The following is a 26,731-nucleotide window of genomic DNA, read 5'->3' on the forward strand; positions in this document are numbered from 1 at the left end:
TAAACAATCAGTTTGTCTTTATTGAGTCTGGCTTTGTTAGGACATTTCAATTCTGGAAAGCAGCTGTACAAAATGATATGATCCTGAACAGACACGACCATTGCTCGAAGGCACTAGTGTGTAGACATGAAGAGTGTAAAAAAACTACCATGATATAATACACTGTCAGTCAGGAACAACCCACTGTGATGGTCATCAGGAGGAGGGCGGAAAGGTCATCACACAGGACACCTGCAATTATCTGTACTTATAAAAACCTTCTCCAGTCTTCTTTCCCAGCTTATTTTCTGCCACCAGTTTGTCCAGCAACTCACTGGGAGCAAAGAGGGGGTTCTCTGGGTCCATTTTATGCCAACCTGAAGAGCAAAACAGACATTACAGAGAGTACAGGGTTTTTTCAGTTTGAAAATTCATTAAACTTAGTTTTAAAGATGGATTTTAAGTAGTTTTTAATCAGGAAAATGAAAATATATTTCAAGCCAGGCTCTATCAAAGTGAAGTTCTGCTGCAATGTAGTAAACATAAGATGGCTCCATAGTGGATGACAGGTCTTGAGGTGCGTACACACATGCGACTATAGTCGTTTGAAACGATCGTTCCCTGATAGTTTCAAATGACGATCGTTTAAAAAAAAGCAGCCATCGACTATTAAGTCTAACGACGGACGAGCTAGATCGTTAAAAACGAACGATCTAGCTTGGCGGATTTTTTCCAACGACGATTGCAAAAGTAGTACATCGTTGGAAACGGTCGTTCGTACTAGACTTGACATGCGCATTTCACTATTTCTCCATGGAACTTTTGATTTTTATGCGCAGGCGCAATAGTTGCTTTTACGTGATGTAACGTTCGTTCTAACGACCTGATCGTTACACACCTTTTAAAACTAACTTTACTTAGGTCGTTCTTTCATCAATTAAAAGTTCGTTTGTTGTTGACAACGAACGATAGTTGTCGCATGTGTGTACATAGCATTGGTTATCCATCACCAAATCTGCAGACATCTCATCAGAACAGTAAGCAGACATTCTACTCTAGCCACAAAGCTCACCAGTGCAACAAGCTGCTGGAGCCTCAAACTAAAGTGAAGTACAGTATAATCTCATCATAGTAAACTCCAAGGGACCAGGACAAGTGGTTTACTATATCAGAAAAGTCCTAAAATTGTCACAGCATGCCCTGGTACATTCTCTGCTGCAAAGGAGCAACTCTGTCCTGCAATTGAAGGTACAGTACAAGCGCTTGCACATTTGATGGGCTCCAAGGTTAACTATACCTTAGGAATGCAAAGCCAGGCTGGACAAATTGCTGGTACAGTATCCAGGGCCCATTAAAAATTGCAGCAGTCACTGAATAGAGGCAGCCACTCACTTCCTGTGAGTGGCTCCGATACCTTTGAGGGTGAGACTTGCAGCAAGTGTACTGCAAAACTTTCTGCTCACACTTGAGCCAATCATGAAGCCGCTGTTCAAAATGCAGCCAATCATGATAAGCCACTCGCATCTTTAATGTGAGCGGCTCTGATACCTCCACGGATGGGACTTAGCACTCTACTCTCCTAAATTTTGCAGCCAGTAGGCCCGCTCTGCACTACAAGTAAAAGTAACCTGTACTGTGCTCCACATGCTACCAGGATTGACCAGGGAAGAAATACCAGGAGTGCATACAATCCCGTGGAAGGAATGTGACATTACTTTTATCAGTAATTGCAAAGTAGAAGTAGTAACACTGCATCCACTTGTTTACATTTACATTATTCTCATTTTCCCCATGCTCCTTATTTGTAGAGTACAGTATATCCAGTGACGGGCCATTCTTCTCGTCTTACAAGTGTTATCAGGCACACTAAAAGTCCACAAGGACAAGCCCTATGAGTACTATATGTCTAGTTGACAACAATTTACAATAGCAAAGGGTATTCAGTGGGTGCTCGTAGTTGTGAGCATTCCCCACTGGGAGCCTGTGTCCATACACAGCTTGTAGACGAACCCTAGGGGGTCTTTGCTGATCCCCCTCGACCCCTTAAGTATGGTAGGGGGTGAGGTGTAGCTATCCCCTATCTCTAGTGACCTCTAGAGACATTGCGCTTTATAGATCCATGCACAACACTGCCGGTGATTTTTCATCTGCATTTCTCTTTTAGCTGGTTAGCTTTGTGTCACTGATAGTTTTTCATGTTCTAGGCAGGTGTATTGCGGCACGTGCAATTTATAGGGCAATGAGCCCCACAGCAACTAGCGGCGGCGGTGTGGGCACTTTTAAATTGAGGCAGGGATGGCACTGTTGCCATGGTCACAGTGTGTAAATATAAGGGGCTGGCAATAAGAGCGGATACGCATTGATGTGTACATAGTGGTTGCTAGGACAACCTGCACGCAACTGTAGTCACTCCCCCTAACCCCGGCGGATGTGACGTCTATGAGCCGGCTCCTAATTCCCCGCCGCCATCCAGGACGCAATTGGAGAAGGGAGAGCAGGAGGGGCGACGTTCGCGCATATGACGCGCATACGACCCGCCCCTTCACTCAGCCACGCCCTCCCTCTCCGTGACTCTGGAGATGCTGCGGCCTTTGGACATTGGTTGGCCACCCACATCGTCTTAACACGCCCCCTCCACGCACACCTTTGACACTGCGCAATGGAGGAAACGAACAGCATGAATTTGCTGATTGCAGTGTTTGCATTGATACACCTACCTTTACAGTGGTGACAGGACCGAGCATAAATCATATTATAAACATACACCCACCACACCCAGGGGGCGGCACACGGTAATCTCTTCATTTATTTAAACCCACGCCAGATGCGGCATCTCCAGCTCTGACAGGGGCTAATCTGTGGGGGACATGCTACACTAGGGTGGTGGGACTGTGTATATTTGTATAGTATATATGTAAAGCACTTACTGAGGAAGCAGTTTGGTGAAACATGTTTAGGTGATAGCACTGTACATAGATAGGAGCACCCTATATGTCCTTCCTTTGATTGTTGACAAGTTTTTGGAGGCAACTACCGTGAACACTGTGAATGGCTCTGTGCATTGGCCCTCAACTGCCACACAGCGTATCTGGTTCCTCCTAAACTGTGTCGTGGGGACTGTGAGACCTGACCCGGGGATAGCTACACCTCGCCCCCTACCATACTAAGGGGCCGAGGGGGATCAGCAAAGACCCCCTAGGGTTCGTCTACAAGCTGTGTATGTACACAGGCCCACACTGGGGAATGCTCGCAACTACGAGCACCCACTGAATACACTTTGCTATTGTAAATTGTTGTCCACTAGACATATAGTATGCATAGGGCTTGTCCTTGTGGACTTTTAGTGTGCATATTTATTATTCCCTAGTACATACTTTCTCTGGGTTGGTGTGTATACAAGTGTTATCAGGCATCAACTCACTTGCAACCAGTCTGAAGAGAGGAGCCGACCATGGGTTTCACACTGACATATAGTGCATGCACCGCCCACCGTTTACTATTTCCAGAGTCAGCATCACGTAGGGGCCAAAAGATGTAAAATGTTTACTATAACAGAAGTTTTATTATATCTGGGTTTACTATACCAGGCGTTGCTCCCATAGACTTATAATGGAGATTGGCCGGGACCTGGAGAGGTAGTTTACTATACCCAAATGTTTACTATACCAGAGTTTGTTATAATGAGATTATACTGTATTTGCTGCTTTTGACAAAACGCACACTAAAAATGTGAAATATTTATATCCTAAATACACTATACATTTCCTTCATAACTGGCCAGAAAATATAACAATTCACATGTCAAAATGCCACACAAGGGATGACTAGCAGGATAAATGGTTTTCGATCTAACCTTCTAATGAGCAACCTGTGAAAAAAGTGACAGCTAGTGTAGTAGACTACTGGACTTCCTAATGGCCTCCCCTCCCTCTACCCATAAGACGGTTCTCAGCACATTTACTCAGCAGTCCTATAGCAATGTGCACATCCCTAAAGTTGCTACACAAAAAGGAAGAGGCATCCTCCCACCACATAAATGAGACTCGCTGTAAGGTTACTTTTGAGCTTCATTTTTGTGCCTTATAGTCCATTTATACTTTTTACCTGCTCCCCTCTGCCCCCATAACATTATAGAAGACCTTCTCCTTCCCTAAATCCCACCATTGTAAGCACATGACCATCTGAGGCTTGAAGCTTTCATTCAGGTTTTCATTGGCATATGGTGGAAGCCTGCCACATTGCAGCTGCAGAGCATCATATGGTCCACTTCAGGGAGGGAATACTCATAGCACCAACCACCTCCCTTCACTTCCCACCGAAGGAGTAAGGGTGGCTGCAACAGTCCCCAACTTCTCCTAGTATGGTGGATGGCATGGCCAAGTGTAAAGCACAGTAGGGGGTTTGGATACAGTTATAGCAGGTCAGGGTGGGTGTTTACATGTAGAGTTGGGGATTATAGGAGAAGGTGGAATTGGGACCAGGCAACTGGAGCCCAATTGGCTGAGTTTTTTGGGTGGCCACTCTAACAAAGGAGACATTGTACACCCCAAGTTCAGGACTAAATTAGGAGAGTTTGCATGTAGTAAAAAGCAAATATATTCAGTGTAGATAGGATTACTTTAAAAGTATTTATTATAACTAAAATGAGATTTACAGCCAGCTATTCTACATACCATCCATGATGAATTTAGAAGTGTCCAGACCGACATAATCCAAGAGCTCCATTGGACCCATTGGGTACCCAGCCCCTAACTTCATTGCAACGTCGATATCTTCTTTAGATGCATCTCCTAAAATAGAGGCCACATATAGGTTACATGGTCTCGCATGGAATGTAATATATGACATTATATTGCCAACAAGAAAGCATATGAAAACCACAGTGATGTGGGCTGTCTTCATAATGATTGTATTACCTTATATTCCGGCGTATAAGACGACCCCCCAACTTTTCCAGTTAAAATATAGAGTTTGGGATATACTCTATAAGACTACCCCTCTTCCAACGCACACCAAATTAAAATAAAAAACATCATATACTGGTGCTATGTATGAACAGATACTGGTGCTGTACTGTATGTGTTACCCAGTATATAACAGTATATAGTATATAGTCAGTTGTCAGTTGACTTGTTGCATTGGTCAACTCTCCTTAAGTAGACTGGTCAGCTCTCCTTGTCTCCTTGTCTACCTGTTCAGAGCGGTATGGAAGAATAGATTGCGCTCCCTCAGCATGGAGATCTGAGAGGCGGTAACAGGATAGGGCGTATCACCCGGCATCAATGACACCCAGCGTATAAGACGACCCCCAACTTTTCAGAAGATTTTCAAGGGTTAAAAAGTAGTCTTATACGCAGGAATATACAGTACATATTTCTTGAATGGTTACTTCTGCACCCAGTAAGTTTACATGCATTCGTGTGTACAAAATTAGCACTATATATGTTTTATTGAAATGTAGGAGCAATACTACAATAAGTCACAAATACCTTTATTGAAGCCCTAGTTCGGCTGCTGATTTATGCATATGATAGTAAATATGAATTAAAAAGGAAACCTGAAGTGAGAGGTATACAGAGGATGCCATATTTATTTCCTTTTATGCAATACCAGTTGCCTGGCAGCCCTACTGATCCTCTGCCTCTAATACTTTTATCAATAGACCCTGAACAAGCATGCAGATGAGATGTTTGACTGGATTTGTTGCCTGCTGGGTGCGTAGTGAAGCATTTAACCATCCCCACATCTTCCCCAGTAGGTTTATAAAAGCCATGTGTACCTCTCACTACTTCAACCTGCCTACAATAAAGCCTAGCGCACACATCCAATTCTGATTGGCCAATTTTACCATTTACATGATGTATGAGAGCTTACCAAAACAATCTGTTCATAGTATTAAATATCTGTTGGCCTTCACGCTACATGGAGGTAGTAAAAATGGTAACTGGCCAAACCATATTGCATGTGTGTATGCACCGTAACACTGCTTTTTTTTTTTTAGATAAACAAACTGTGGAGGGTGTTAGAAGAGTAAGGGCAGGATCACCCAGGCTTCTGTGCACCTTTATACAAGGGCTTGTGACTTTAGTGGTGTCCATTCAAATAAATTGACATTGCTGGTACCATCATGTACTGTCATTTGCACAAACATCTTGCCGGATCCCAATTTTCCCCATCTCAAAAACGGCAAAAGGCGGGAAGCATTGCCGAAGGGTGCCAAATGCAAAAACACTGGAGCAGGATGCCAGTGTAAACTGGCCCTGTTTTTTTTTTCTAACATCCACAGAAATTAGTGCCTAATGAAACTGTACAAATATGTAGTTGCAGTGCTGGTCACAAAGTTAAACAGAAATTCCACTTGGCAAAAACCTGGCTATATACATGTATCCCCCACCGAAGGCATCCTTACTTTGTCGTAGTGGTTGGCTTGCGTGAATAAGTGATCCTGAGAGCTATGCTGGTGGTAGCTTAGCTACTGGTAGGGCCTCCTTAGCTGGACAGGTCTAAGATGATATTCCAGACTAAATTGGATACCCTGCTCCTCCAAGTCTGGGGTTTGGCAATGGGATACCAACCTGTTCCCGTAAAAAATTGTTAAGAATACTTCAGAAGGAGGCCAAGGTTCAAATTGGGCTGTAGCACCATCGGAGGATATACATGAATCAAAGCTGTACAAGCATTTTGAAATTTAAGCACTATTATTAAAAATCATCCTTTCATTTCAGTCTGCAGCCAGCACTGACGACCAAGATGAATTCATTTTCTTATACAAAGCCTGTACTGTTACTACAGATGGCTCCGTATGGCTACCCCTTTATGCAACAGTAATTAGCTGTACAGATCAGGAACAACCAGCGTCAGTTTTCCACACCTGCACAAAGTGAGTGACTGGCAGGAAGCTCTGACACAAGGTAAGCACTTGTGTGCCATTAGCCCTAACAACATGTACAGCTGAATTTATGGGATGGCATATTTCCCAACGGTGGAATTTCACTTTAACTTCCCTGGCGGTATGATCATTTCTGGATTTTAGGGTCTTTTCAACACGTTTCAGACCCGAAAAAACAGGAAATAATCGTGCTGCCAGAAAGCCAGCAGCAGCCCCTCAACTTACTCACCTCCCTGGGATCTAGCGTTGCAATTTTCCCTCCTTCCTCCGGGTGGCTGTAACCCTGTAGTGAAGATCTCACCAGGGGGATTCAGAGCCTCCAAGGTCAGGAAGGAGAATGGCTGCAGGCGTCTGGATCCCCTGGGAGGAGAGTTAAAAAGCCCACTGCGAGCTATACTCTGCATTAAGCTCCCAGCGGCTACCCAGAGTCACGCTTGGGGCTACCACAAGGGAGGTTAATCTGTCAGCAGCAAAGGGAGGTGGTGGACAGAGTGAGGTGATCAGCTGAAAGTATGTTTGGTCCCTCTCACCTCCTCCATATGATAATGAGATGGGGAGGGGTTTGGACAGCTGACAGTCCGCTGTTCAGTCTAACCAAGCAGAACTGCCACGGGATCAGGAAGACTATTGCAAATACAGCCAACAATATAAACAAAAAATATGTAAATAATGGTTAAAGAGAACCTAAACCAAAGATTAAAAAAAAAAAAAAAAAAAAAAGTTTCACTTACATGTGACTTCTACTGCATGCCTATAACATAGCCGCCAGAAGATTTTGGCACAGGGGAAAGTCAATAAACGGCTTACCCTACTTCTACACAAGTCCCGGCAGCGTTCATTACTATTCCCCCTCCAGGCCGCCATGGATAGTAGGGGAAAGACGTAATTCGGCTTCCAGTTATTGATGGCGGACGAATTACAGTGTTCTTGGAGCGATTTGTGCTCTGTCTACTGATGGCACCCAAATCAGTCACTGATCGCTGCTCTAGCTGTAATTCCTATTACAGTCTATGGCGGCGCTAGCTGTGCCCAAATCTCTGATGCAGCCGCCCTTTCCCCGCGCCGTCCTGGAACGATCCTCCAGTTCCCCACAGCTGCTCAGTTTCAATTTCAGTGACTGGGTCAGTCGATGGCCACTGCGCCTGCGCAGCCCTGGCCACACGGGTCCTCGCTCACGCTCCCGCCACCGGGGGGAGTATATACACAAACTCTGTGCAGATGGTTCTGGGGTTGGAATACGAACTGGGGAACCAGCACTGTAAGAGTGCTGCCACATCTGCACTACTGATTTTGGTACATTAACCAGCCTATTTTCAGTCAATGTCTTCAACATAATTCAACTGAATGCATACATTTCTGGGTTAAACAAGCCCTGAAACATCACAACGCAACAGAAAATAGAAATAAAATAAAAAAAATGCTCTGTAAGATCACCAGAAGATGGCAGCATAGATTTACAAATGAAACAAGTAATTTATTGAGAATACAAGCTTTATGGCCTTGTTCACAATCACCAGCTGAATTGCAAGTGCGGATCGATTTATGGAGAGACTTTGAAAGCTTTCAGAGCCATTTTCGCTTAGACAAATCGCTTTTTTAAACGCTTGTGTAGAGGGATTTTTTTTTTTTTTAACTTCATGACGTTAGCCAGAGAGTGAACTCTTTGCCTACAATGTATTCATTAAAAGCTCTCGGGAAATCGCATTTCAATGCGCTTAGCGATTTCCCTATCCTTTCTATTGAATCGCAAACACTCTGAAAACGATGCAGGAGCTGCTTTTGCGATTGGATAGAAAGCTCATCGCTTATGTGAGAACACTCACATAAGCTAACATTGCACAAGCGCTTTTGAGGCTTTTTTTTTTTTTTAATCGCCAGTCAAAAAAACGAGCCCCTAACGTGAACAAGCCCTTAAAGTTTAAAATGTATTTAGTATTTATCTAGCGCCGACATCTTCTGCAGCACTTTACAGCTTATATGAGGCGATTCCTTATACCCAGAGCTACGTCAAACACATAGCACAATTACATATGGTTCAAAGACTACCATATAAGAGTTTGAGGTAGTCATAAGTACAATAACATTCCAGAAGTTAATACTGGACCAGGAAGGTTGCATTTTTTTTTTAAATGGATCCTCTTTGCCAAGGAGCTTAAAACTGGTAAGAATTTTGACCTACTTTTATAATTACAAAAAAAGTAGACAAGTACCTCGTTCATAAAGCCGCACTGCTTCCATCAAATATGGCACCAGAAGCCGGTTAACAACAAACCCAGGTGTGTCCTGTTAAAGATCAGGGGGCAAAAAGAAAGTACCGTAAGTTGGGCAATGGAATGGGACTAAACAATAGTCTGGCACGTAGCAAGTTTGCCTGGACATGCACGGTTTTTCCTGCAAGAGGAGATTAAAAGCGATCAGAGCACAAGCATGCACATTCAGCTGATACAAGAGTGCTCAAGTCTGTCATCCTCCTCACTGTGCAATAGTTAAGCTGCCCCTACAGACAATTGACCAAGTGCCCATACATCAGGGCAGACTGACCAAGAGGCAGATCTCTCTCTGTTAGAGTCTGACTGGAGAGAGATCTGTTGCCTGCCCATACACCACAGGTCAAATCCCAAGAGATCCCAGCATTAAATCTCTCAGGAATCAGCCTTGCCATGCCATATCCGCCTCCTCCCCATCCCGTCTCCCTAGTGTACATGTACCCTCCTGCATCAATACTTTACCTTTCCACCACTGTGTCCAAACTCCTCTTCCAGGGAACCAGCACACCATGTGGGGTACGAACCCAGAAGGGGAGTCCGGCTATAGCGGGCAGTGGAGTGATGAAGTATTAATGCAGGTGCAATGGTGGGGGCGGTAACCAGGGGGTTTCCTATAGGCGTTGTTCTTCAATGACACACGCCTGCTACTGCTGTGCACCTGACTGAGCATGTTGGGCCTGACATCTTGCAGCATGTCCGATCGATAAATCCGACCAACTTCAAGCCAGAGCAAAAGAAAAAATAAATAATTGGGCAGCATTTTGCTCCCCCCCCCCCCATGACACACACGGCCCCATTTGAAATTAATTTTGGGACAATCAGAAAAATGCAAACAATAATGAAAATTGTGTGCGTAAAAAATGAGACCGCAATTGTGAAAAGCAGAACGAACTCAGAGCCACGGGAACACCCGTGAAATGTGCCGATGCAAGTGTGCTACCAGCCTTTCTTCCACATTCGATACATTTTGTCTATGGCACTTTTATTTAGCTTTTGAGTGAAGTAGAAGTTTGATTATTAACCCTTCAGTAACTTTAAAACAGTATTTTAGGCCAGAGATAAAATTTTAGTTTCATACCACTGTAAGAATGTACTCCAGTTAAACAGGTTAATATAGTACACAGATGAAATACAAGTATACAAGTCTATTCAGTCACTCTTGGGATTTGCACATAAGAAAGGGGGCAACAGCATTAGGTCATGCAGTTTCTCAAGCTATAATCCAATCAGGCAGTCACCACCTTGTAAAAATTTAGCCCTTTACTAGAAAATCCTTAAAGGGATACTGTAGGGGGGTCAGGTGAAAATGAGTTGAACTTACCCGGGGCTTCTAACGGTCCCCCGCAGACATCCTGTGTTGGCGCAGCCACTCACCGATGCTCCGGCCCCTCCTCCGGTTCACTTCTGGAATTTCAGACTTTAAAGTCTGAAAACCACTGTGCCTGCATTGCCGTGTCCTCGATCCCGCTGATGTCATCAAGCGCGCACAGCGCAGGCCCAGTATGGTCTGTGTCTGCGCAGTACACTCCTGGTGACATCAGTGGGAGCGAGGACACGGGCGTGCAGGCGCAGTGGTTTTCTGACTTTAAAGTCAGAAATTCCAGAAGTGAACTGGAGGCGGGGCCGGAGCATCGGTGAGTGGCTGCGCCAACACAGGATGTCTGCGGGGGACCGTTAGAAGCCCCGGGTAAGTTCAACTCATTTTCACCTGACCCCCCTACAGTATCCCTTTAAGGATTTTCTAGTAAAGGGCTAAATTTTTACAAGGTGGTGACTGCCTGATTGGATGTGGGGGACCATTAGAAGCCGTGGGTAAGTTCAGCTCATTTTCCCCCGACCCCCCTACAGTATCCCTTTAAAAATGACATTTCTTCAATAAAAGAGTGACCCCAGCAACAGCCCACCGTCTCAAGCCTCTATAACAAAATAGAGAACCTGATCTAGTTCCCCCATCAGGTCTGCATTGTTGCTATTGCACTGGTATGAGCCAAAGATACTTTTGCATTGAATGGCTAATCATGATGTATATGACTACTTAAAGGGCAACTGAAGTGAGAGGAATATGGAGGCTGCCATATTTATTTCCTTTTACGCAATACCAGCTGCCTGGCAGTTTTGCTGATCCTTTGCCTCTAATACTTTTAGCCATAGACCCTGAACAAGCATGCAGCAGATCAGGTGTTTATGACATTGTCAGATCTGACGGGATTGGCTGCATGCTTGTTTCTGGTGTGTAATTCACACAATTGTAGACAAATAGATCAACAGGGCTGCCAGGCAACTGGTATTGTTTAAAAGAAAATAAATAAATATGGCAGCCTCCATATTTTTCACACTTCAGTTGTCCTTTAACCACCCTGGCGTTCTGATTAAATCGCCAGGGTGGCTGCGGGAGGGTTTTTTTTAAATAAAAAAAAAACTATTTCATGCAGCCAACTGAAAGTTGGCTGCATGAAAGCCCACTAGAGGGCGCTCCGGAGGCGTTCTTCCGATCGCCTCCGGCGCCCATAATAAACAAGGAAGGCCGCAATGAGCGGCCTTCCTTGTTTTGCTTATATCGTCGCCATAGCGACGAGCGGAGTGACGTCATGGACGTCAGCCGACGTCCTGACGTCAGCCGCCTCCGATCCAGCCCTTAGCGCTGGCCGGAACTGTTTGTTCCGGCTACGCTGGGCTCGGGCGGCTGGGGGGACCCTCTTTCGCCGCTGCACGCGGCGGATCGCCGCGCTGCAGCGGCGATCAGGCAGCACACGCGGCTGGCAAAGTGCCGGCTGCGTGTGCTGCTTTTTATTTCATTAAAATCGGCCCAGCAGGGCCTGAGCGGCAGCCGCTGGCGGTGTTGGACGAGCTGAGCTCGTCCAGACCGCTCAGCTGGTTAAGGAGGGGCTGTTTACCCTACATCTTGAAACATGGCCTAAAGGTGCGTACACACGCCATACTTCCGCAAACGACGGGTCCCCCAGACCCTCTGCTGCGCGGACGTTCTGCAGACAGTAGCACGTGTGTACGTGCTGTCGGCAGACTGATAAGGCTGTTTCCAAACGATCCGCTCAGCGAAGGGTCTGGCGGACCCGTCGTTTGCGGAAGTATGGCGTGTGTAAAAGCCTTAAAAGGTAAAAGAGCCAAGAGGCTTAAACCAGCGGGCTGTCGCCACTCCTTTATTAACAGAATGTTATTTTAATGATTTTCTAAGAGCTACATTTTACAAGGTAGTGCCTGCCTGACTGGACTATTGCATGGAATAGTCACTTGGTACAGTGACTCTGGGCACTGGCACGCCTGCGTCCTTTATACATGTGTGCTCCCCACACTGCAGCTGCAGTTTTTCATGTCAGGTTACTAGACTCTGAAACATTAATCGCCAGTGAGGTGGTGCTCTCATCATCAGTGAGGTGGTGCTCTCTCAGTCACTCTGATTCTTACCTTACACACCACTGCAGTCTTCCCAAGCGCTCTGCTGAAATCCATCAGAGAGTCAAACGTTGTTTGGCTTGTCATAGGTGCTTAACAACCTTAATGAAGAAACAAGACCTGTAACCCACAAAACTGCTTCATTCAGAAATGTCAAGGAATTGATAAAGCAACAAACATTTTTCTAGCTTTGGACAGGAGGAACAATGGAGCCTTTTTGTTTGGTTTGTGTCTCCATTAGAAAGTTTTCTCCTCTCTTTAGGTAAATCCAGGTAAATCCCAGAGGGGGAAAGGTCATAAGGGATACAGACCGCAATGACAAGACAGACAGGACTTTATGCAATACTTTGCCTTTTCACATTTTCTTTCAAACCAAAAAAAACAAAAATAAAAAAAGTTTTGCATGAGCATCTTCAATCATTTTTGAAAAGCAATGCATCTGCTGCTACCAGCTTTCGGATACAGGTTTTACAGGTAAAAGATCAACAAAGTATCCAGGGCAGGAGCATGCAAGACAGGTATGCATACTGGATGGAACTTGGCCACACGGATTATCATGGCCGCCTCAGCCAAGAATTTGTTAATAAGAATTTGTTGAGGAGTGTACAAGTGTCCTTTGAGCTTACTGTATGTAGATAGGAAAACAGCAGGGAGGACCACCTAAGTCCAGGCCAGGCTTTAGCAATACAGAGAAACAATCTGCATCCTAGCGGGAACAAAGAAATTAACAAATGGGTGCATGTCTTAGTAGGTAGGGTAGGTGGGAAAAGTTTCTCGATTGTGTATTTAGGAAGGCAAAGCCATTCTTTTTCCAGCTGTCCCATGGATTGGTCGGGTAGAGAAAAAAAAAAATCCAGATTTTATCACACGCAAATAAAATACTGTGGATGTGTACAGTAAATTATTTGCATATGATAAAACCTGGATTGATTGGCCCACATCAGCTTCTGTGCTGATGCCAAGTGTTTTTTTTCCCCTATATATGGGTGTGATATGCAAGACTTGGCAGCACAAGGAGTCTATACAAATATGAAGAGCGTTCAAATATCACATCCAAATTCTTCAGAAATCCGAAGGCAGCCACACCTTTATGCACCTCATTCTATACGGAGCTACAAATCATACAAGCGTTTCAAGGTGCCAAATGTTTCAACTTACCTCTACAAGCTTCATCATAGGAACAGGATTGAAGAAGTGCAAGCCTCCAAACCGGTCCTGCCTAGTTGTGGAGTTGGCAATATCTGTTATTGGCAAGGAAGAGGTGTTGCTGGCAAATATGGTATGTCTGTTGAAAGATTTCAGGAAAAAAGGTCAGAGGGAAACTACATTAAATCTTTAACGGTTACATATTTCAGTGCTGTGAGTGCAGTTTAGCTGCACATTTTATGTCATCAACATTTTGTGTATGTATGGTCAGACAGTAAGGACACCTTTTAAGAACAACTACCAAGATTATAGTATCAGCTTTGCATATTTTCAGTGAAAAGACTATAATCAATGTGAGCATGTCAACACCGGGAGAAAAAAAAAAAAAAAAAAACGACAAAAGAGTAAAATCATAGATTGCTGGGTGCACCAACAAATTACTACATGCAATGCTCCTCCTCCCCACCAAAATGAGAATTTCACATTGATTCTAGATCATTTAGATCAATTCTTAGTTATCTTTTTATGCCTTTTTCTGTATCAATTACCCAAAGGAAAAAAGATTTTTTTGGTTCTTTACTTTCAAATGTCAGGTGAGAGGAGGATTACGGTACATTTCCAATATGAGCTTTTAGGTAAGAGTTAGAAGCTTTAACTGGATCCTTCATTTCATGGGCAAGCGGTAGAAAAAAAACTGATAGAGGAGCAGAATTTCAGGAGGGACTAGCGAGATGGAGGCGTTGAGCAGCAGAATTAGGGAAGGGCTGGAGAGGAGTCCGCTGAATCACTGCCAGTCCAGTCTCCATATGATGAAAGCATGCACTAGTAATTTAGTGGTATATGCAAAAAATTCTGTGTGTGAAATGCAAAAAAAAAAAAAGTGTGCCAATTAAGATGTATTTCATGCAATATGGAGAAAAACATGAGCCCGAACTAGGGCTTTATTTCTTATGTCAAATACAAAGCTGAATCACAAGGTGTATAAAAAAAAAAAAAATGCTTTGTACATACCAAGTTGAACAAAGTAAGAGGACAATTAAATAGCCAGGGATACAAAAACATTGAATACATAGAACATTTGAGTGGCCAAATGAGGGAATAACCTTGCCAAGGAAATAGGTGTAGATTGAAAAAAAGAGGTCAGAGGGCTGAGCCTTGTGGTACTCCAATAGGGATGGCTTCAAATGCAAACAAGTACAGAATTAGAGGCTTTAGATTCAGCAATAACTAATAAATCACTGGTTGTTTTAGCAAGGACAATTTCACTGGGAAAACAAATTGTTTTACTTCTCAATTAAAACATATGTATGCTTTATTTTACAAACAGGAATGCTGTCTTTGTTTATGCCCAGAGTTTTCCTTTACAAGTTTGAGTACAAACATCAATCAGTTTGGAAGGAAAAAAAGAGAGAGACCGGTTGGTAGGCAGAGAGCGCTTACAACAGCGTTCTTGGACAAGGATAAGACAATGTTAATAAAGTGTACAAATGACAAAAGTACAATTTGTTTTGTGATAGGCAAACTCTACATTCCAGGTTATGAACCTGATGGCATAATACCAGTTTGACTCGGTTTCTTGACGCTTGTCCAGAATGACTTGCCATCTCACCATGTAAATAACAAAGCTTCCCACTTCAGGTAAGATAAGGACACTATACCCAGAAGGTAATTGAATCACAGCCTCCCTCTAAATAGTTTACACAGTAATGCAAGCCTGTCATCTAGGTGATGCTTGCTGTTGGAGGGACAGTAAGGCCCGGTTCACATTAGCATTCGCTATCCGGATTTTCCGGATCTGATCCGGACCGCATACTGTACAAACGGAACGTACGTTCCGCATAGCAATGCAAAGGCTATGCGGACATTCACATACGTACGTTCCGTACAGTACGGAGCCGGACCGGATCCGGACTCTTTTTTCAACATGCGCTATTTTTTGTGTCCGGATCTCCGGCCCACGCATCCTGACCTGAGCCTGACAGCACCATCAGGAACACAGAAACCAATGGGGAACGGAAGGCACAGAACACACTGCCTACAAAAACCTGACGTTCTACCCCACTTCCTATGCGTATGCAAGCGGCCATTTCGGATGGGGACACATGGGCCAAGCATGTCTGGAGCGGAGCAGCAGTGACAGACATGCTGGAGCTGTTTGGCAGAATGTCGGAGGTGGAGGTGAGGCCTACAGCGGAGGAACCTGATTGTACATGGGCACCAGGTGCACCTTCTGCTGACCCGAACATTTTTTTATTTATATTTAACTATTTTTTGCCCACAGATCTGGATGGCAGCCTGATACATGCCTGATACAAACGGACCGGATCCGGATCGGAACCGTACGGTTCTGATCAGGTCAGGATCCGATCAGGATCCGGTCCGTTTACTTGCCAAAACGCAAGTGTGAATGGGGCCTAAGCTGTTGCAGTAGGGAAGGAAAACACTGAGCTGGGTTGGGAAAAAATAAATAAATAAAAAAAGCAGACCTGATGTCACTTTTGGGATCACAGAAATACTAACATGAAAATAAGCAGAAATGTTCTTTTATTAATATCACATTCTCCAAAATCTGACAGTGAACACTAAAGATGCTGTACTTTGTCTTATTTTCAAAATTTCTACCAAGTTTTTAACAGAGGATGAATTGCATTAAATACATTTAGCGGTACCTCTTAGACAAAACAATTAACATATGGATCACAGAAATGTCCCTTCATGTACAATTACACTGATAGGTATTCAACATTGCTTCCTTGAGCTATGCTGTACTTTACATTCTAGAACCTCTACTACAATATATGAGTATGGAAGAGGTTAATCTAGGAGGTGTGGGGATGTACAACAACCTTGGTGCATGGATTCCTTTTAAAACTCAATTTTATGTTTTGTTGTAACAACTTACTTACTCTGGGGCAAATTTATCCAGTCTCTTGAAGAGTTCATGTTTCACTTCCAAGTTCTCTACAATGGCTTCCACAACCAGGTCTGTGCTGTGTACCACCGCTGCAGGGTCTGTGCTTGTGCTCAAGTTTGATAGTGTTTTGTCAATGTACTGAGAAGCTGCCTGCAAAACGAAGCCAGAAAGGACAACTGGTTACACACAAGCAGGCCAAGCAACCTGAGGGCTTTTTTTCCCCTACACCCGATTTTGCTGCCTTTTTCAATCACATACAAATCGCAACGACATCAGCAAAACAATGTAAGTCATAGGAACCCTTTAATACTAGTGCAATGCAATTTGCCTATCACTAATGTCCAGCATGCTTTAGCGTTTTCTCCTTGTGTTCCCAACATCCAGTGAAAAATAGCATTGTAAAACTGCAACAAAATCAAGACTGCATTTTGTAGTGGAAAACAGCCTTTACTCCATTATTCATCGGCCTTCAGGGATAATACTTTTTATTCAAAGGAAGGGGCATTTTACCATCATTTAGAGTCACAGATTATATTTATTGGCATTTCAATTGGGGGGGGATGTAAAGCCTGTGGTCCTTAAAGAGACACTGAAGCGAAAAAAAAAAATAATGATATTATAATTTGTTTGTGTAGTAAAGCTAAGAAATAAAACATTAAGATCAGATACATCAGTCTAATTGTTTCCAGTACAGGAAGAGTTAAGAAACTCCAGTTGTTATCTCTATGCAAAAAAGCAATTAAAGAGAACCCGAGGTGTGTTTAAAGAATGTTATCTGCATACAGTGGCTGGATCTGCCTATACAGCCCAGCCTCTGTTGCTATCCCAAACCCCACTAAGGTCCCCCTGCACTCTGCAATCCCTCATAAATCACAGTCGTGCTGTGAGGCTCTGTTTACATCTGTAGTGTCAGTCTCAGCTGCTCCCCCGCCTCCTGCATAGCTCTGGTCCCTGCCCCCGTCCCTTCCCTCCAATCAGCAAGGAGGGAAGGGATGCAGGCGGGGACTGGAGTTCTGCAGGAGGCGGGGAGAGCAGCAGACTGACACTACAGAGATAAACACATCCAGCTCTGACAAGCTGTTTGTCAGCAGCGTGGCTGTGATTTATGAGGGATTGCAGAGTGCAGGGGGACCTTAGGGGGGTTTGGGATAGCAACAGAGGCTGGGTTGTATAGGCAGATCCAGCCTCTGTATGCAGATAATATTCTTCAAACCCACCTCGGGTTCTCTTTAAGCTCTACTTCCTGGAGAGGGCTGTTATCTGACTTTTATTATCTCAAGTGTTATTGAACTAATTACTTTTCTTCTGCCAGAGGAGAGGTCATTAGTTCACAGACTGCTCTGAAAGAATCATTTTGAATGCTGAGTGTTGTGTAATCTGCACAGATTATAGAATTGTTCAATGTTAGAAAAAAACACTATATACCTGATAATAAAAATATGAGAATATTTTCTTTGCTGCTAATCTTCTAGTAATTATTCATAGTACACAACCAATTCATTATATCATTTTTTTTTTCCGCTTCAGTGTCTCTTTAAAGCAGACCCAAACCAAACTTTTTTTTTTTTTTTAATTCAAAATATTTAGTTGCACCACTCTGACACGTACAAAGATAAATAAACCCTCCTTCAAGCCTATAAGCATTTCAGTAAAGGCTTTTCACCCTTCTCTTTGCATAACTAGGGTTATACAGGTGGCAGTCATTAGCAATTACTCCATTGCCGGACACCACCTACTCCACCAGTTTGCCATAATCTGTCCCTGCAATATGAAAGGAAGGGAAAGGGGGCCTTCCTCCAATAAATGTAAAATATTTTATGTTTGTCATCATGCAGCTGAAAAAAAGGCTGCTATTTATTAGAAGTTAGAAAATAGATTTCATTTCTAAAAATCTTGTAATTTTTAATTTGGGTGGTTGAGTGGTTAAACTGAAGCATTCTGAAAAAAAACAAAAAGTTACTCTCTCACCTATGGAAAGGATCCAATTCTCATAGTTCCTTCCTGGTCCTCTCTTCCATGTCCTCAGGGCATCCACAGCTGACCCTTAAAGAGAACCCGAGGTGGGTATTTGAAATCTTAAGAGACCACAGAGGCATGTCCTTTGCATAATGACATGCCTCTGGGACTCGCTATTGCGGCACTTAGTCCCCCCCCCCCCCTCGGGGTCTCCTGTGCCCACCTGTAAAAAGCACCCGGCTAGCGATAGTCTCCTTGTTGCTAGCTGTCTATTTACCTTCTGTATGTCATTCAATGCGTGCTCCCCCGCCGGTGCCCACCTCCTGTGAGCTTACTCCGATCGGAAGCTGAGTCGCGACCCAGGAAGTACTTCCCAGGTCACGGCTTAGCTTCCGATTGGAGGAAGCTCACAGGAGGTGGGCACCGGCACGCATTGAATGACATACAGAAGGTAAATAGACAGCTAGCAACAAGGAGACTGTCACTAGCAGGTTGCTTTTTACAGGGGGGCACAGGAGACCCCGAGGGGGGGGGGGGGGGAAGAGACTAGAGGCAGCAATAGCGAGACCCAGAGTCATGTCATTACGCAGGACATGCCTCTGTGGTCTCTTAAGATTTCAAATACCCGCCTCGGGTTCTCTTTAACCCAACTGCCACTCAGCTATTTGACCAACTGGTTAATAATGCCTTTGGGGATCATTGGAAGTACTCATGTCACCATGTGCTTCCAAAAACAGGCGGCTCTGTACTGCGCATGCACGAGCACACAGTAGGGAGCTAATTATCTTCCGAAGCACGAGTGCTTCCAAAGCATTCTGAGGAGTCCCGGAGGCGGAAAATTTGAATGGGGATAAGGTTACAAGTAAAGAACAATGAAGCAGCGATACAACATACGTGGACACTTAATGTTAAAGTGAACCTCCGGACTAAAAATCTACTCAGCAGAACTGAAAAGGCTCAGTGTTTCTTTAACAGTTTCACGGCATCAGAACTTTGTTTTTCTTACCAAAGCATAATTTTTAGCTGCATTTTTAGCTAAGCTCCACCCATCAAAGAAAACTGCCCGGGCTTTCTTTCCCTGATGCTGTGCAAAGCATGATGGGATTTCCTATGTTATTCACGTTGCCTAGCAACTGGGAGGGGTGATCAGCACACAGGACAGTTGGAACATGCTCCCTGTCACCTCCTTTCAACCAAAAAGATGGCTGCCCCCATGAAATCAAACATTTGCCTGTTCTTTTAAAACAGGGTGGGTGAGAGATTATATTACCTATCTAATTAACATAACTAATGTAACTTAATGACAGTATGTTTGTTTAGGCTAAAGTTCCTCTTTAAAGTTGCACAGATATCACTTTCAATGCAATTACATATTGTACCCGTTGTGCCAACTAGTGTATAGGACTATCCAAAAATGCATTATGAATACTCTAAATGGCATAAAATTGGTGTAGCGAAATGTCACCTCTGGCTTGTCTGCAAACATCTTCTTGGAGAGCCTTTTCAAGCTCTCTTGTATATTTTTGGTAGATTTTTTCAAGATGTCTTCCGTCTGATCTACCAATACAACTGTGTGTCCTGTAGATGCAGCCACCTAGAAAAAAGCAGCACTGAATGAAATGCATGTAGAAATCCAGACAGAAACCAAATTATACATGTACAGAGCTGTATCAAAGAAATTGCCAAGTATCCTAGAAATGCACAGTTTCACAAAGTCAAGCAGACATCTCAAGAGCTTTAAAAATAAGCTCCAGACATTTCTACAATTATTTTTGCTTGGGGTGGGCAAGGGGGTTTATGGCTATCAGAATGTTTTGACTGTCATTTTCTGTCTTGGAAAGGTTCACCAACTTCCTGCCCCAAAGGCACAACAGGAAGTTAGACAGACAGGGGTGTCACCAAAATGTTTACAATCTGCATAAAGCTGGCATCATATGCTTGTTATAAGAATTTATACAAACCACATATAATAGAGTATAAGCTGAGACTTTGAGGCAGCAAAAAAAAAAAAAAAAAAAAAAAAAAAAAAAAAAAAGAGACCCAAAGATGGGGGTCTAGGCTTATACTAAAGTCATAAGCACAGAGTGCCCACCCACAATAATAAAATGAAGGCACACTCCTGTGTCCCCCTCCTTGCCATGTGCAGTTTGTTACAGGGTCATTGTGGTGTGGCTGTGTTAACCCCCCTTCCCCCATGAGTGCCCCTGGCATATGCAGCATCCGCGAGAGCGGAATTTGTTGCAGACTTCTGTGCCATGTTCCCCCGTCCCCTAAGTGCCTGAGTGTCCCAACATATACAGCGATGGGGCTTCTCTCACATCAATCTGTGCTGCCCAAATTCACTCTGCCTGACAGCTGCAGTCTCATTGGTATGGGGCCCTCTGGCGGCGCCTCTATCCTGTACACCAGGGGCTCTCAACGTGTGGTTCGCGTACCCCAGGAGGTACGCGAGACCACAGTCAGGGGTACGCAGCATAGATGCGCTGGCTTACTAATATCCACTTGTGTGGTCTGCCAGCCGCACTCGGCATGCAAACCACGCTGATGTAATGTGTTGTCTCAATGCTGCCCTCCGTAGCAGACATGCGTATAAATTATCACTTCCTCAAGCGGCAGCACAATCAGACAGCACAGCTCAGTCAGACTGTGCTTCTGTGGAGCTGCTCCCCCAGCACAGAGTAAGTTCAGGTCGTTCCGCAGTAGTAACGGAGTTCTGTGAATCAGTCTCCAGCATGTTGCTGCACAAGGAGTTTCTTTTTGTGTCGTAGCTGGGCTACTGCAGCCATCCTAGCTATAGACTTTCTCATTGGAATGCGAAGAGCCGAGGAGCGAGCAGCCTGAGAGGGGGAGGCAGAGAGGCATGTCACAGCCCACAGATCTGTCTCTACAATAGAGGTAGCCATACACTGGTCGATTTGCCATTAGATCGACCAGCTGACAGATCCCTATCTGATCGAATCTGATCAGAGAGGGATCGTATGGCTGCCTTTACTGCAAACAGATTGTGAATCGATTTCAGCCTGAAACCGATCACAATCTGTTGAGCTACTCCTGCCGCCTGCCCCCCCCCCCTCCCCCCGCGCATACATTACCTGACGCTGGCTCCCGAGCATCTTCTCCGCGCTGCACGGCTCTGTTCCGGCTCCATCCCGGCGCTTCCTTTGTCACTCCGTGACCAGGAAGTTCAAATAGAGCGCCAGTGACACAGGAAGCGCCGGGATGGAGCTGGAACAGAGCCGTGCAGCGCGGCAAAGATGCCCGGGAGCCAGCATCAGGTAATGTATACCTGATCGGATCGGCCGCCGCTAGCGACGCGCTCCCTAGCCGCGGGCGATCGAGGGTAATTTCCCGCACGGCGCGATTGACGGACCGGTCCGATTTCGGGAGGAAATCGGATCGGCGGGTGCGTTTACCGCGAACGATTGGCAGCAGATTCGATCCCAGGATCGAATCTACTGTCGAAACGGCCGCGAATCGGGCCAGTGTATGGCCACCTTAAGAGATAAGAGGAAGGATTCATGCTGGGGGTGAACTCCGTGTGAAGGAGGAACAAGCCCAGGATTCAGCCACTGGGCAGAGCATGTATCTCACCACGCACAGTTTCATTCATTACTGCAGCACCTGCGCTCTAAGCACTGTATAGGAAATGGCTGCAGCATGCACAGTATTAGGGGGAAGCTTAAAGGGGTTCTGTGGTGGGGTTAAATAAACACAAACCAGCACTTACCTACGGCTTCTATCGGCCCCCTGCAGCTGTCATGTCCCGCTCTGTCCTACAATCCTCGATTCCCCGCCGCTGGTCCCGGTCTACCATTCGTCTAACCAGACGAATAGTGCTCGCTCCCACGCACGTCATCGGGACCTTACTGCTCAGGTGCAGTACAAAGTTTTCTTGTACTGCGCCTGCGCAGTAAGCTCTCGACAACACGTGAGGGAGCGAGCACCCACACAGCCGCAGCCTAGTTAAACGCATAATTAGACCGAGACCGTCGGCGGGGAACGGAGGATGGTAGGAGGACAGCGTGGGACATTTCAGCTGCAGTCGGCTGATAGAGCCCCAGGTGTCAGTTTTGGGGTTTTTTACCCCCTCCACAGAGGAGCACAAGCTCAGCACGCTGTGCTGCGGTAGTGCAGCTTAGTGTGCGCTGGTTACTTACACTGCCTCCTCTCCTTGTAATCAACGGCTGCTCCACTCCTCCCACCCTGAGCCCCGGCAGATCCAGTGGCTTTCTAGTACGTGATCCCGGCGTTTTGATTGGCGCAATACACTTTCACTTGATAGGCAGCAGATTGGGCCAATCAACGTGCGAAGATCACCTCCTATACATACAGCCACTGGACTCAAAGGGACTCAGTGCGGGACGAGTGGAGTGGCTGTTAGTTACAAGGAGAGGAGGGAGCGTAAGTTACCAGGGGTACTCGGCTGGAACTGAATTGCAATAGGGGGTACCTGAGTCAAAAAAGTTGAGAAACACTGCTGTACACCACTGCAGGCTACGACCAGTGAGTGAGACTAGCACCAATGCTGCATATGCACGGACAGGACACATAAGTCTGCAACAAATTGCACTCTGTGGGACACTGCATATGCCGAGGGACACTTGGGCACTAGTAGGAGGCGGAACAGAAGTCTGCCACAAATGCTCTGACAGGCGGAGGTTAGCACAGCCCCCACAATGGACCTGCAGCACACCTTTGAAAGAATAGGAACAATCATAAATAGAACAGTTTACATGAAGAAGTGGAGGTTTTCACTGGGTTATTCAAGCAGGTTTGCAGGACAGGGAAATCCTGACTTCTCCCCATACAGTATCAAGGAAATTTGTCCAATTCTGCAGCTTGTTACAGATTGCGCTGGACAGCAGTTTTGGAATGATCACTGTACAGAATGTTCTGCTTCTGGTGAAGCAGCATGCATGCTGTAGGGGAAGGGCATAAGCAGCCAAAGCAGGGCTTTTTCAGGCACTGCCGTGAAGCGCCAAAGCTTGGTGTGGCTATCAGGGCTGTGGAGTCGGTACAAAAATACTCCGATTCCAACTCCTAGGTTTATGAAACCACGACTCTGACTCCAACTCCGACTCCAGGTACCCCAAATTGGCCCGACTCTGACTCCTTAGTCTAATAGTTAACAGGGCTGTGGATTTTGTACAAAAATCCTCCGACTCCAACTCCTCAGTTTATAAAATCCACGACTCCAACTCCGGGTGCCCAAAATTGTCCCGACTCCACAGCCCTGGTGGCTATAGCTGAGTGCTATAGTCCGCGCAAAAGGTAATTTAGGGATCCGGTGATTGCCAGACCCTGAATTACTTCTCCTTCCGAGTTGCGATGACTCGGAGGGGGAATAGTATTTAACAACCCTCCGAATTTGTGCGGCAGCAGAGTGAGCAGTCACAAGGCTCACCCTGGGCTTCAGAAAGCCATGTACGCTGAGCAGCTACACCATGCAGGAATTGCATTTGAAATTTCCTGCAGGCAACAAAAGAACGACTGCATATGTCCCTCCACCACCTCCAAGTCAGCTGTATTCTTTAAACAATTGTCAATTTTTTGCTGTTCTTTAGAAAATGCGTAGACCACTTATGGCTAGCAGCCTCATGGTTAGCTAGTGGTTAGGTCACTTCCGTGAGGGCACATCATCGTCGTGGAAGAGTCTAGCACTGAACAATCTGCACACAAACTGTTTTGGAAGCTAATGTCATCCATTTGCTGCATCTGTTTTGATTGCAAGTTGTGTAATTTGCCCGTGTTTTGGGCTCTGTACATCTATGCAGCTAGTCAACTCAGGTGCAGCCTGCATTTGACAGCGCTGCCATTTTCTCCTGTTGCACAAAAAAATATTTACCCTTGGATTTTACTTGAGTCAACTTACACTCAGGCATATATGGTATCTAAACTAGTCTCATCCGGCTGTAAAAATAGTTTCCTGCATAAATTGGCTGGCCAGTATCCACAGTTACTTATGCTGTAAGTAAGCTATATTAATTGTCCCATATACAGGCACACACTTCAACGGCAAGTCCTCTCCATGCCTCAGTGCTGCATAAAAGAATATTTGCAAACAGTTTATTCTACAAAAATAATAAAACATATTTAACAACTTTAGCCTAAACAGCAATTAATGCTGTCCAAAGGTGATCTGCATGGCCAAAAAATCTGCAAGTTAGCACAGATTAAACTAAACATTAACTTCTTGCTGGCCTGGTGACCTGTCTTTGCTAAAGGCCTAAGGGCTCATTTATTTGAGCTTATACCAGTCCTATTTTACCTTTATTACATAATACACAAACAGAATAAAAAAATAAAACACCACACACACACACACACACACGGTTGCAGGAGAATTAGATTTAGCTGTAAGTTATTCAATGCTGTTCACTACCTCAACAGTAACTCAAACTGCTAAACTGTTAAATACACATAGAATACTCTTCCACTGAACTATGTGAGGGTGCATGCTTGCTGGGACTGTAAAAGTGCACAAGAGAGCTGCAAATCTAAATGAAGTTGTCCATGATACGGCCAAGGCCCCTTACAAGAGGGGGAGGCTTTGTCGCGCCTCTCTTACAGAGCCCCTCCATAACATGTACCATGTGGACTGGTATAACTAGTATAGCCGAGCCCCACGCAGGTTAACTCGGCCGTCCAGGTTATATCATCCTGCATGGATGACATGGAGTTAATGCAAGTTTTGGAAAAGAGGGGGGCACTTAAAGCTGAACTGTAAATTCGCCCTAAACAAACTGTTTCACTTACCTGGGGCTTCCCCAAGCCCCCAGCAGCTGTCCTGTCCCATGCGGTTCCTGCTCAATCCTCCGTTCTCCTGCCATGGCTAAGTTTCGTTGCCGTCGACTTCTAAGTCGACGGCAACTGTGCCTGAACGCCGCAGGCTACGCAAAGCTTTGTTCGCATTCCAGCCTGCAATAGTGCAGGACGCTATAGCGGGCAGGGCCGCAAACAGAGCTACGCGTAGCACCAGTGCACACAGTTGCCGTAACGAAACGTTGCTACGGCGGGAGAACAGAGGATTGAGCAGGACCCACATGGGACAGGACAGCTGCTCGGGGCTTAGGAAAGCCCAAGGTAAGTGAAACAGTTTGTGTAGGGTGAATTTACAGTTCCGTTTAAGAAAAAAAATGGCATGGTCCTTCTTAAAACTTATTTATAAGTTGGGCAGCATGGTGGCGTAATGGTTAGCGATCTCGCCTTGCAGCGCTGGGTCCCTGGTTCAAATACCAGCTAGGTGAACATCTGCAAGGAGTTGCATGTTCTACCAGTGTCTGTGACTAAGAGGGGCTTCACATACATTAGAATTATGGAAAGAAACTAATCTAGCTCTTTGAAAAACAATATGCATCAATGCATCACAGTCACTCACACAAAGTGCTGGGTGGGGCAGTGTGAGTTGTATAGGACTAGCTGTGGTGCTGATTCTGATTATTTTCCCCTCTCAAATCCAGAAACTGCATTGGCTCCTGATTTGCTGCAGGAGTGTGGATCAAACTACTAAGGTCAAAATTATCAGGATGGCACTACCACCACCCCACTGACTTCTTTGAGCAGATCTGTGCTGGAGCCTCAGCCAGACCTCCTATAGCTGCAGTGAGTGCTACAGGCTTCTGGGTCACGTACATTTATCGTGGGTTTAATACTAATGTTCAACAGGGAACCCTCTGGGAGCCCTCCTAAAGAGTGAGTACTTTTTCCATGCTGACGATTACGCCAGAGATAAGCATTAAAGCATCTGCTCCAGTTTTCTGCTGCACCTAACTTTGTAAATCAATTACATCAATCACATCTCCTGCACCACCATGCACAAGCTTGATTTTTACCTTTACACCTACAAAATGACAATACAATTGCCACATCTGCTGATCATTTGTTATAGAGTATAGACAGTAGATAGCAGTGCTTGCAGCCCTCCAGGATCTCTGCAGGCTGTCAGTCAGATGTGAGCAGCGCAGCCAGTCTCCCTCCTCCTCACCTGAGCTATCCCGGAGCCCATCAGGCCGCCGCCGATCACAGTCACATGCTTGATGGCGAGTTTCTTGGCGGCGGCTGCAGCACTGCTGGACATGCACCGTGCAAGGAGCTGCCGACTAGCAGAGGCCATGGCTGTGGACGCTCAAACCTGAAGGGCACACGAGTAAGGATGACAGCGAGTGACGT

At 45.2% G+C, this 26,731-nt stretch overlaps 1 protein-coding gene across 1 annotated transcript; it reads right to left on the reverse strand.

Moving 5' to 3' along the window:
* Positions 1–26,731, reverse strand: HADH (hydroxyacyl-CoA dehydrogenase). Its single transcript, XM_068270571.1, has 8 exons — positions 26,547–26,731; positions 20,028–20,156; positions 16,599–16,756; positions 13,701–13,831; positions 12,559–12,638; positions 9,079–9,151; positions 4,653–4,769; positions 1–356 (listed from the first exon to the last, which is right to left on the reverse strand). The coding sequence occupies exons 1-8, from the start codon at positions 26,673–26,675 to the stop codon at positions 238–240; spliced, it is 936 nt and encodes a 311-aa protein (XP_068126672.1). The 5' UTR covers positions 26,676–26,731; the 3' UTR covers positions 1–237.

The sequence above is a fragment of the Hyperolius riggenbachi genome, chromosome 1 (assembly GCF_040937935.1).
Source record: "Hyperolius riggenbachi isolate aHypRig1 chromosome 1, aHypRig1.pri, whole genome shotgun sequence".
Taxonomy (NCBI): Eukaryota; Metazoa; Chordata; class Amphibia; order Anura; family Hyperoliidae; genus Hyperolius; species Hyperolius riggenbachi.